The sequence below is a fragment of the Procambarus clarkii genome, chromosome 12 (genome assembly GCF_040958095.1).
Source record: "Procambarus clarkii isolate CNS0578487 chromosome 12, FALCON_Pclarkii_2.0, whole genome shotgun sequence".
Lineage (NCBI taxonomy): Eukaryota > Metazoa > Arthropoda > Malacostraca > Decapoda > Cambaridae > Procambarus > Procambarus clarkii.
The window spans coordinates 36,104,102-36,117,240 of NC_091161.1; the positions used below are offsets into that span (position 1 = coordinate 36,104,102).

The following is a 13,139-nucleotide window of genomic DNA, read 5'->3' on the forward strand; positions in this document are numbered from 1 at the left end:
AACCCCTGTCGTCCAGGTAATAGTAAGTGGGTGACGTGATACAAGCATTTCCTCCCTTAGCTTCCTTGATATATTTCTCAAATTCTAATTTCTGGGCAGCTATAAAATCTGGTTTGCTTACCTTTATGTGGGATGGTAATTGTGGTCTTACTTCCACTCTCGCTGTACTTGGTGCTGCATGTTCCTCAAACAATCCTTTTAGGCCAAAATCCACCTCTTCCTCCTCTGCAGAAGATACGTCCAGCCTCTCTGGCACATCTTAGTCGAGCACTCTGTGCTCGGGTTACGACGCAGGCCGGATATACTAACATTTAATCATCTTCCGAGGGATCATCCAGAATACTGGCGAGCGTTATGTTATCACATTTATCATCTTCCAAATTGTTTTGATGTCCGTTTGGTATATCACTGCGCAGTACCTCTGGCAACACACTTGAACCACACAAATCGTTGCCCAAGATGACATGTACTCCAGGAATGGGTATGTCCGAGCACACTCGTAACATCACTTCATCTGTAAAGTAATCAGAGGTTAGCTTTACTGTACACACAGGTATATCCATCTCTGAATTTATACCCTGTACCTTAATGATTTGTCCGTTTATACAAGATGTGTATTCAGGGATCAGGCTTTTCAGTATTAAGCTCTGATTCGCTCCTGTGTCACGTAATATTGTGACTTGTTGGTCAGGTTGACCCCCAATACTCGCCATACCTTTGCTAATGAAAGGGTTATATCCTTTCGTAATGAACGTCATCACCTGGGGCAATTCCTCTTTTAAACTCTTATACAGACGACTGTATTTACTTACTGTGAGGGACACCACTCTCCTGCCTTGCCTACGCGCTCTACTGAAGTGTCCAGGCTTGTTACATGTGTAGCATATTACCTGAGAAGGGAATCCTCGTCCTCTCGAACTACGTTGTCCATTATAATAGGATTCGCCACGTCTCCATTGTCCTGTACCTCGATTTCTAGACGATGTTGTATTTCCTCCCTGACCCGAGGGTGCGCTAGCCTGAACCTCTAATGCGTCACCTCCCGACGGAGAAAATTCCACATACCCCTGACTTTGTCTGCTTATAGGCTTGCCCGTATATCCACGACCATCTCCACTGTTCCACGTATACTCTCTTTTACTACCCTGCAACTTTGCGTGACCTTTTTCTTTGTTCCTGGAGACTTCTGTAAGCTTCCGTAATTACATCTGCTTTGTTCGCTGCTTCTAAGAGTTTTTTTATTCCTGCTTCTTGAACCTTAAACCTGGTGTCTGGAGTCACCATCTCCAAGAATTTTTCCATTAACATCAATTGTTTTAAGTCTTCGACCCCCTCCCCGCTCAGCTCGTTGATGCCGTGAGGGGGGCATAGTGGGTGGCTGCCGGAGTGTGATGCTCCTTGGGACAGTCCTCTGTCCTTTTCTAGCCTTGCACTCCTGCTGCTGTCTTCTCTAATTGTGCCGGATCGCTTTTCCTTTTCCTTATATTTCGTTTTTCTCCCCCCTCTTCTCCTATCTGCTTGTCGTTTCCTGCCGACCTTTTGCTTGTTTTGGATTATTTCTTTGGACTTCTTCTATTTTGACGCCCGGGTGCTTGAGGAGGCATACTCTTGCACCCGTAGAACTGTAGAACGGGTCCTTTAATCCAGTTCATCCAATAGTTGTCGAGATCCAGCATTGGCTGTTTCTTGTTCACAGTAAATTTAAGTCGGTTGAGTTTTGTTGGGTTCCCAGCCATATTGGTGTGTCTTTAAATGAGCGTGCAGATGCTGCCGCCAAGGAAGCTGTCCGCTCTTGTCCCATCTCTCGTAAAGGTATTCCGTATTCCGACTTTTACCCGGTTATCCATTCCTCCGTCCTTACCCGTTGGCAGACTTCTTGGTCGTCTGTTACTGGTAACAAGCTACGTGCTCTTAAATGTTGTTTCCTCGTGGCCGTCCTCCTTCCACCGTAACCGGCAGTGGGAAACAGCTCTGGCGAGGTTGCGTATTGGCCATACTCACTTAACCCATGGTCACTTGATGGAGCGCCGCCCTGCTCCTTATTGTCCTAGTTGCATTGTTCCTCTTACGGTTGTGCATGTCCTTCTTGAATGTCCTGACTTCCAGGACGAGCGTGTGTCTTGCTTTCCAATCGCCCCTCGCGGTCACTTGTCCCTCAATAGAATTCTTGGTGACTCGGATACTTTTGATGTCGTTCGCCTTGTGCGTTTTTGTTCTCGTATTGGCATCCTTGGTGATATTTAGCGCCCTTTGATTATTCTGCGCATTTGATGGTGCTACATAGCCTTCCCGGTTTGGTGCCTTCTCTTGATAATTACTTACTTACTTTGATACAAATAACACACTTAGGTTTTCTCCATTGATGATGAACGTGAATTCATATTAAACATAGGAAACGCCATACGCTGTCTGACACTTACGATAGGCTTCAAATTCTGTGTCTAAAACACAAGAATAAGTCAGACCGTATTATTAAATTTATATTATAAAGCACTTTTCCGTGCAAACATCGAGGTTGACTTATTACTGTGATACCCAAAAGAGAATTGGATCAAAACCATTAGCCAACCAAACCAAGGGACGTCCCTGTCAGGAATTATATGGCTACACTGGCAGTATTACGACGAACGCACAGTCAGATGATTCTGATATGGGTTTCAAGCCACATGGCCAGGTAGTGCTAGCCAGCTTGCCAGAGCGTTGCCATGTGTCCCAGTAGCCAGTAAGTGCACCGGGTGAGGGGGTTAGTCGGATGGTGGGGGTAAGCGAGTGAGGGCTTGCCATGGGCTTGGCTGCAGTGCCACCAAGTTCTGTGGAAAATGTGCGGAAGTATATGGAGTTAAAAGTCTGTTTGAGTGCTGTAAGATTTCGACGAACAGGGATCGTACATTTTCGCTGGTATTATGTATTACACTCATATGGGCCAATTGGCCTCTGCAGTGTCCTTCATTCTTTCTTAAACACATCTTGACTAATATATACAAACTCGCTTATTCATCGTTTGATTGACAGTCAAGTAGATTTTTTTTACATTTACTGTGTGTTTTAATCGATTCAAACCAGTGTTTCTCAACATGGGCATATGACCCACATGGGGGCAAAAATAGAAATTGGGTTGTGTGATATTAGTGAGTGCCATTTCTCTTTGCTATATTTAACACGAGGGTGGTGATTTTGAAATAATTATAAAATGTTGAGAACCATTGGTTTAAACATTAAATGTCATTGCTCAGTGACGAGCACAAGAGTGAAATTGTTAATATCGGACTGTCAGCTGTGGCGCTGGAAGCAAGTTTGTATTATTTTCGACTTGATTTTGCTAAGCCAGCAAACTCTAAAACTCAACTCCCCCCCCCCCCCCTCTCCCAACTAAAAAATTTCCTATGGTGGAATTACCCCTGAACTAAACAGTATATAAAAGTCGATAATTTACATATAAGACATACATGTAATAAACAACATATATGAAGTAACAGTACCATGTATATATTCAACCATGTATTAATAGCATGGATTAAAATCACTTCAAGGTGATGTAGATAGGATTCTGAAATGATCAAAAGACCGGCAAATACAGTTTAATACTGACAAAAATAAGGTTATGAGGCAAGGTAATGATGATAGTTACAGGTTATCAGAGGGAAGGTGATAAGATTGCGAAAAGAATCTTGGTCATAATTAGTAGGAATTGAAAGACCAAAAATCTATGCATAACTTTTCGAAATAAGGCAAATAGGTCACTGGGAATATTTCTAGAAGTTTAAGCAATAAAACACCTGGTGGTTTTTCTTCAGCTGTATCTAGCTCGTTAGGCCTCGTTCAGAATATGAAGTTGCTTTGGTTGCCATACTATAGAACGTGTAATGCGTAGAATGACAAAGTTAACACCACGAATTAGGAACTTTCCATGTGAAGATTGTTAAAGCTTAATTTACATTATCTATAAAGGCATAGTTAGGAGTAGCATGATTGAAGTGAACAAGTTCAAGTACGTTTATTGAGACAATAAAGTACATCTCAAAGGAATAGATTAGCTTACGCTATTTCTCCCCCCTCCCCTCCCCACCCCAAATCCTCCAAGTGAACAAGTGGAAGAACAGGAATAACAAGAATAAGGTATAAAATGTCAATACTTAATATAATACGAAACAATGAATAAAACATAGATGAGTTTAGATTTAGGAAAGACCTGGGTATATGCTGGTTTGGTAACAGGGTTGTTGTTTAGTGGAACGAATTTCCAAGTAACATAATAGATGTAGGATCCATTGATTCAAGGGCATGTTAGACATATATGAATGACTGTGTGAATATAAATAGAAGCTGCCGTGTGTGGGCCAATATCCTTGATGTTTGTTCTTGTGGATTGTTTTAACGATCGTTTCAACCGTTAACAGGAGCTGCCCTTAATGTCCAAATATGATTTCTACTGTTACTTAAGTTCTGCTGCTAGAAAGAAGAAGAATGGAAGAAGGTAATAATAGTATTCACGAAATAATGGAACGAAATTAGAACATTTTCGAACTAGAAAACATAATAAATTATGGTTTGTGAATTAAGTTGTAGATTAATGTTACAAATTCAGGGCAATGTTGGTTAGCACTCAACGTGGCCACTCAAATAATGCATCCCATTTTAGCGTCAAAATTCAAAACAGCAATTTAGTACATCATTTTATGTCCGTCGTGGCAACTCTAGAAAACGGGCTGATGTAACAGGCAAGTGACTGAAGTGATTTAAGTGCATGTTAGTGTTTCTTTATTATTATTATTAAGTTCATTATAAGCAAACTGCAAAGACTGGATGTGATGATCAAAGGCTGGTTCAACTTCTATTTATTTTTAATTTATTATTTATTATTCTATTACTATTAATAATTTATTGGCCCCTTAAGCCACCCAACAGGTGGCACGGGCTTGAATAGCCCGTTAGACCAAATGATTGTTGTTTTTAGATTCAGGTACTCGGAACAAAAGTTCCAAATATCACGGTTATGGTAAGCCCGTAAGTGAAGGCTCTTTTAGCAGTTATCTGTATCAATAGCTGATACTGGAGATCTGGGGATGGGGTCCGTGGAAGTGCCAATCCAAGCAAATACCATAAGGCTGGTCAGACCGGTGAATTGATGAGGTATAAACGTTGCTCAAAGTAGAGTGCCACAGGAGTCAGCAGGGCTGGCCACAGGCAGCGTCGGTGGAAGGATGTTCAGTCTGTATAGTGGTGGTTCTGGGTGCAGAGGCTGCATCTCTGCACACGCTCAGTAAACTTCCTGGTGTAGTGGGAGTACTGGTAGCACTTGAAGCACTGCCGGAGCTCCGTGAAGCGTTCCATAGTCACTTGGGTGAGTAGTATGGCGATTCCTGTGCACTAAGTCCGTAGTCCGTGGCGTGGGTCACTGCAATGGCTGTGGTGATTGTTACCTTCAATGATGGTCTGTGGTTGACTTCGACGTTGGAGGTGGTCTTTACAGCTGCCGCTATCAACATCGGGTTCTGGTCGTTGATGTTGGCGAGGATGTCGTCGTTGTCGCCCTAGTCGATGATCCATGTGAACCATTCCTGGCGAATACGGTCCTGTCCACCAGGACCGTATTCTGTGGTGGCATGAGGTCCTGTCGTGGTGGCATGAGGATGATGCCAGTGACTTGTAGGGCCGTCGTGGCGGTGGTAGTGAATATCTTCTCAAGGTCCGAATCAATGGAAATGAGGATGTGAAATATGGCGTGCCCTTTCATATGCAAGCATATGAAAGGGCACGCTCAATCGTAGTGATATTGAACTTACGAATTCCCAGTTGAAACTCACTAGGTGGATCAGCATTATGATAGCACAGTTCTTCTGACACAGATTGCTGCTCAGCCCATATGTCTCATTAATTTTTTCTTTCCATGGCTGCTGAATAACGGCATATACAGGATAGGTGATTGTCATATATGCACACTCCAGCTCGGATGAGATTCACACCAAGAATGATGACAAAGTCACCCATTCTACAACTCGAGCTGAAGAGACTACAATCCTACTCACTGCACCAGTATGGAGGCATTCGTCTATGGGGTATGGGACGACCGACCACGTGGTAACAGACATGCACAGAAATAGATATATTAATAAGGAAGACAGTTGCTCACCTCGAGCTGAAGTCTCTTTTTTTTTAGGGGGGGGGGGGCTGAAGCAATGTGATGGCTACTCAGGGACGAGAATGGGCGAGGTCCAGTGAAGCTGGCCAATATGGGGGGCTGGATAACCACGGTTCAGGGAGCGTCAATAACAGGTCTAGCTGCGATCAGGTACGGTTCTTCTCTGCCCCTCCCCATCTCCTCCGGGCGTGTGCGTGATGCACAGACACACAACGCCAGGCGGCTGTTCACCAATCGGGAGCACCTAGCATGAGAGAGATTCCCGCTGGCGGGTACTTTGAATATGGTTCCCTCCACACTCCCCTAGTCCCTGTAAAGCAAGGCATGTATTAGAAACTTAATCAAAATTTAGTATGTTCTTTTGGAAAGGACCTTCCACCGGGTTCACATTGAGGGGTGGACTGGTATATATAGCAACAGAAGAGAACGTTTCCGGTTTTTAGTAAAAAGAAAATGTACTGTTTTGTTATTGTTATTTATACGGTTATGGTTTATACACTGGTATATTAATGCTCATTTACCTCTTGAAAAACCCAAGCGGTGCTTAAATTATTAATATAATTATAATTAATTCCAGTATGTTGTGCAATTACTTCTTTTAACCCCACCACTTATACATGGATATTTGTGAGAACACTTTATATCTGAATACACTAAATTAAATGTCATGTTGCATTATTTACACTTTGTACATTCCCAATTGCATATTGTTTACTATATACCGTTACGGAAAAGTGGATGAATAGAGCAGTGGTCAATCTGGCTGGTGGAATGCCAATTACATTAAAAAAAAAAAAAGTAAAACAAAGTAAATAAAACTGCTTCAACTTCCAAATATCTCTACAGGGTGAAAATTGCGGGATAAAATCCAAAGAATGGGAAAAACTCAAATATTAATATAACAAAAAATTACTTTAACCTTAACCCTTAAGCTGCTTAGGGGTCCTGAGGACATTTATACCCTTGTGCGCAAGAAAAAAAATATATTTTTTTCGTCTTCCAAAAATGTTAATTTCCATTCCCCGAGCACAAGAAAAATAATAAATATTCTGTTGTACTTTCCAATGATGAAATTGAGCCGACAAGTTCGCCGATGACGTCAGAGTGAACACTCAAGGGTGCTGCGTCAGGGAGCCGTCACTCATGGCGGCTCAGGAGGCCCAAGTGGCCGCGAATTCATTTTCGCGGAATTATTTACAGCATCTATAGCACATTTTACAATAATTTGTTTTGCTAGTATTGTTCCAATTTGTCACTAGACGTTGTATTATAATAAAACTGGTATAAACTCACTACGTGCTCATATATTATTGTCACAAGTATGCCCACCAAACTGGTGTAGTTTACAGATAATATACAATGTGTTTGTTTTTGTTTTCAATATAAACATTAAAATTAACTTGATATGTACATTTATTTACAAAAATATTACACATTTAGTAGTCCTGGAGAGTGATATTGTGCAAAACGGTCGATATGGCACAGAGGAACGGCACACGCTTGCGCACCATGTTAACACCAACTTACGTTTCTGTGGCCTCATTTCTATGCTGTAACACACAACACACCGACTCTGGCCAGCTGCACGCACTCCAGTTGGTGGTAATTTCTTTATTTGGTGTACCAGAAAGGCCTCCCTGTAAGCGAGCCTGGGTGCTGAAGCGTGGTTCAATATTGGGTCCCGAATGGGTCTTTTTATGCCAGGGGTGTCTTTGCCAAACTTACTTGGCAATTGTTTCACAACTTGAAAACTAAACGAACGGAAATATGGTTTTCTACCTGTTTTCACAAGATACATGTTGTAACTGTTCAGCATTGTTACGTCAATAAGGTGGAAAATCATTTTCTTTGTCCATTTCACTGTTTTCCGTACACACACTACAGCACTCGCCATCATGTCAAACTTACAGACTAAACGCATGTTGAGGTTGTAGTCCATCACACAATTTGCCTTATATATTATTTGCTTTGTTGTTCTGTTCACCTTGCCACTGTCCACCATTGTACCTAGGTGCCCGCCAAACACACACCGAAACCACGACGTTGGTACAACGTTCGAACAAGTTTTAACACCTAACCAGTTATAACAACTAATATAGCAAGTTGTAACAATGTTCTAATACATCATAAACACGTTAAGCCAAGATGTAACAACTTTATTACAAGTTGTAACAAGCGGAAAATAGACAGTTACGGTTTGTGTTTCCAGGGAATGGTGGTAAACATGTTCACTTCACGTCTGTCTTTCCACCGGACTGAAAGTATTGCACCACTTTTTCTTACCTCGCAATCACCTACTTGCATAGCAGTGTCACACAGGCATTTCCCTTCGTTTTGCCTTAACTGTGCCACACACTCCAGTTTAATTATCAAGCAAGAATCTGGTTAGTATGGGACTGGTATAATAGTTATCCGTGTACAATGTGTGACCCTTGTTCAGATATGGTGCAAGTAGTGCCTTCACCACACTACCTGAGAAGCCATGTTGGTCATTAACAGGAATGTCTACATATGTAGCCGAATACAGTATCGTCTGTAACACCATTCCAGATTCAGTCACAGAGCACAAAGAATTTCAATCCAAATCGGTGGCATTTTGAGGGAATATACTGCTTGAAGGCAGCACTTCCTTTGAAAAGCACAAGGGATTCATCAATAACCAGCTCAGAAGCTGGTACTTGGTAATCTCTGAACTTTCCAGTCAGGTCATTTAGCACGTGCCTCACCCTCCAATGCCTATCATCCTCTCTCTCGTCTGTATTATTTGCAAAATGAAGACACCGTAGGAGTAACAGAAAACGGTCTCGGGACACACATTTCCCGAACAATGGTGTTGGAACAGCGATGTCTTTGCTCCAATAATGGGATATTACGTCTTTCACACAGTTTCATCAATATACAAATTGCGAAAAATACATACAGTTCGCCTACAGTCGTCTCTTTCCAATGCTGTAATCGTGAAAATTCTGATACCTCCTAACCTTCAATGAGATCAGCTGCAAGTCTGTTCGTTTCGTAAACAATGTTCCATGAGCGGCTCGTCGAAATATGTAGTAAAGAAGTCCATTTCACTCATTTCGTCACGTGTATCAGGGGAAAAGATCTGTAATTCCCACATCTCTATTGTCAAAGTCGGGAACTTGAACAAAATCTTCATCACTCCACACAAATAAACCTGCTGTCTTCTGAGAGCCAATAGCTGCACCACGGCAAGGAATCAGAGGACCAGGAGCTGAAGCAGGTCTAGAAACAGTAGGGGCAGGAAGGGTCGATGAGGGAAAAGTATTGGAAGATGAGGGGATTTGTTCCTCATTGTCGCCATTTTGTTCCATGCAGCGGCGCTTAGCTGGGCAGGCAGCTGATGCGGCGAAGCTTGTACTGGCACTAGCAGGCGTAGCAAAACTATTTTCCGATTCTACATCACTAAAACCAGAGAATGATTCCCCCGTTTCAGACTCGTCGATCATATATTCTTGCAATGGAACACTTTAACTATGTGCTTGGGCGCGAAGTGGTGTTGAATAGTAGCGGATGACTCTTGTGGCATTCACACCCTCGTGGCACCAACATGTTCACCCTCAATATCTGTGGTTTCTATATCATCAGGCTGCGTATAGTCCTCGTCTATATCCGAGTCGTCAATGTCAGATTAGTCAACGTCTTTGAACAATTCATTGGCTATTTTGTCTTCGGTCAAAGATCGTGCCGCCCGGTGTGCTGAGCGAGGTCGGATGCTGCGTCGTGAAGCGCTCCCAATAGTGTCTGGCCAATAACTAAGGCCTGGGAAACAAAGGAGGCCTTCACTAGATTTTTTTCCAAGATGGCGTCTGTTTTCAATCGCCACTGGCTACGGTATGCGTGACCCCTTTACACCGTGGGACATTCGAATCGTGCCTGTCGCCCTATGGCATATATATATACGCCATGCGCACGCTAGGACATGTTACTCATGGCGTATATATACGCCATGCACAGTTTAAGGGTTAAGGGGGCGGTAAACTTGATTTAAAATTTTGTTTAATGTCAACCAAACTTTTTTTTACTAGTTGTATATAAGGACGACTGCAACTGTTCTACGTTTCAGTATCGCACCCCAAATAGAAAGGGAGATGTGTTTTTTTTTTCCAACGAATTTTACACATTTTCAATATCCTCCTCCTACCACAATATTCGAATGACGTCATTTCTATGACACTCATATATTATATTAGCATATAATAAAGGATTTTTATTAAACTAAACATATTTTGTATAATCCTTTTTACTAATACAAGTTGTCAAAATTCCCCCCAAAATCATGCCAATATTTCACGTTTGCAAATACTTATAAAATCAATAAATGAACTTAGAAACAGTGTTTCATAAATATTGTAGAGACATCAACTCTACATAAAAGGTGTAAATTTCATGTAAATTGACATAAATATGATAGAGGAGATGCAAGTTTGTTACTTGAAAATAAATAAGATCAAACACACTGCCATCTGTGGTTGAAGTTCACTTCAACCAATTTCCTCCAAAATTTGCATCTTTAAATAGGCATACGTTCTGAGAGGTGTATAAGTTTCATGCAAATCAGCTGATAAAAAATATGAAAAAGAGAGAGATATGTTTTTTTTCATAAGTAAATATTAAAATACTTTATTATATGATATTGTGATAGCTTAGTCATTGCATGATTTCAGTTGACACTTTTGTTTGGTGTTTATTTTTGACCATTTTGGAAATTTTTTGACTTCAATATTTTTTCTCCCTATTTACGCTACGATGCTGAGATTTGGGCCAGTTAAACCAAATTTTATATACAACTAGTAAAAAAGGTTTTATTGAAATCGAACCAGTTTTCATTTATCGCATTTTTCCGTAATACACCCCCCCTTAAAACAAATCCCCTAAGATACTTGGCTAGAACAGTGCAAAAGAAATATAAACATGGACAGTTACGTTAATTGCAAAATCAAAGGTGCACAATAAATATATACAATAGCTGGTAGAGACTAATGACACCCAGGGGAGCGAGAGTAGATCTTGCAGCTTGGAGCACTGAAGAGTATTCCGAGGTCTAGCTGGTGGTGAGCTGCTTTTATACATGGCAGTCCATGTAGGTGGTGCTGATGTGCAGGTAATTACCAGCCGGCTGTCTCAGACAAGCATTAGGCTTGTTGATCAGCGAGTAGAGCTGGGCCGCCAGACAGGTGTCCAGGTGTGTTGGGTACTTAAGGGGGAGGGTAGTGGTGGTGTCTGTCTAGATACGGCTTCTGAGCACGTATTGTTGTTATTGATGCTAATTTCTTACACTGGAGTATGCAGATATATTGTTGAATAGGCAGTAAAGGAATAGGCACGATCTCCTTGCCTGAGCAAGGGATTTCCGTAACAATATATTTACACTTCACTACTTGGTATTTTTTTTATTCCGATGGTTTACACAAGATTGAACAACCTTTGGCCACGATTACTACCCAGAATGGCCACGAGTTCGATGTCCATGTCTAGCCATGTTATCATGTATGTTCCTATTTCCCCCGACAAAAATGGGGAAAAAAAGCCAATTTCCCCTGCACCGGACATGACTGGTCCAGCAGATTCCAGTAACAGTCGCTCTCCGAGGACTTCCTTTAGTGTTTCCACCTGCTGGGTCTGTGGCCTCTTCCCCACTACCACATTAACATAATTATTAGGGAAGAAGTGGATCCAATTTCGTACCATGGAGTTACTTCCCGTAAATGCTCTAACGTGCATTGGTTGTGTTGAACCACAATGTTCCTGGACATCCTTCAGTGCTGGGAAATATATTAAGTCCGGATTTTCCCACGCAGCTGAGCGCAAGGAATTGATCAATGGACGGTGCAGAGATGCATATAGGAGCATTTTCCTGAATATGCCCCTTTGCTCGTCTCTCTCGATTGGACTTGCTGTCCTCCAGTCGAGGCCGATGGGTCCCAATGGCAATGTTGGGTTTGCATCCAGATGCTTACCCAAGGTTGTAAGGTTATCTGCAGCTGAATACCCGTCCTCGCTAGGGTAGACACCCAGGGATATCGCCCATCCCAACTGGGTTTCAAAGGTTTGTGGATATTTTCTAGGGTCCACGTATGCCATAATTCCTCTCAAAAGGTGGTGGCGCGGTACCAGATGAAGATCCATTATTTAAAGAAGGATTTTCTTGACTGCATAGTTTGGCAAGAGGATGTCCTTCCCGGACATTAGTCCACCTTTAAGTAGGGTATCATTGATCCTGAAGTGGCTGTCGAAAAAGGCCACTTTTCCCGGGAAGGAGTTCCTAAAGGAACTTGTGGGGGGGGGGGCCTCTCGGGCCCACCCTAGCATACGGGCTCGCTGGGTAACTGGTGTCTCAGCTGAAATCGGAGTCTGTTAGGACTCCCGCTTCCACAACCCTTGTGGACACAGGTGCTACCTCACCTGGAGGTCCCATTATACTTAGCTTGAACTCATTGTCCGAAAAATCTGATGACATGACCATCCCTTTGGTCTCCGACAGAACCTCTCCAGGCCCCATCCTGTTGCTCTTGAAATCGTAGTCTGAAAAATCCGAGATGGCCATCCCTGTGGCCTCTGAAGGATCTTCTTCAGGCCCCCATCTTGTTATGCTCAGACTCAGTCTTGAAGTCCCCTGAGGATCCCTTGGTGGACATCGTGCTGGTGGCGTGGAGGTTTGTAAGGAGCAGTACCATTACGGTAAAGAGGACATATATCTAACTATTCCTGGCTTGAGTCTCTACACTGTGGACATACATAATCTGGCTTGCAACGTGCATTCGCAACGGTTGCTCTCTCACAGCTCTCGTGAACCACCCAGCGCACATATCACACTATACCATAAATGATTGGTCGCCGGTCTGGCTGCAACTGCACTCGCCCCCCCCCCCCCCCCCTCCATACTACTTGATGTCTGGGGTCGCCACGACCTCAGACCGCAGAATATTCTGTGCTTTCGCAGTTACCACTCCTCCCGGCTAGACGTAAGCTTTGACTGCGT

At 42.7% G+C, this 13,139-nt stretch overlaps 1 protein-coding gene across 1 annotated transcript; it reads right to left on the reverse strand.

The window, feature by feature from the left end:
• Positions 1-11,563: 11,563 nt before the first annotated feature.
• On the reverse strand, positions 11,564-12,241 carry LOC138364008 (uncharacterized). Its single transcript, XM_069323450.1, has one exon. It carries the CDS (start codon positions 12,239-12,241, stop codon positions 11,564-11,566), a length of 678 nt encoding a protein of 225 aa, XP_069179551.1.
• Between the last annotated feature and the right edge of the window lie 898 nt (positions 12,242-13,139).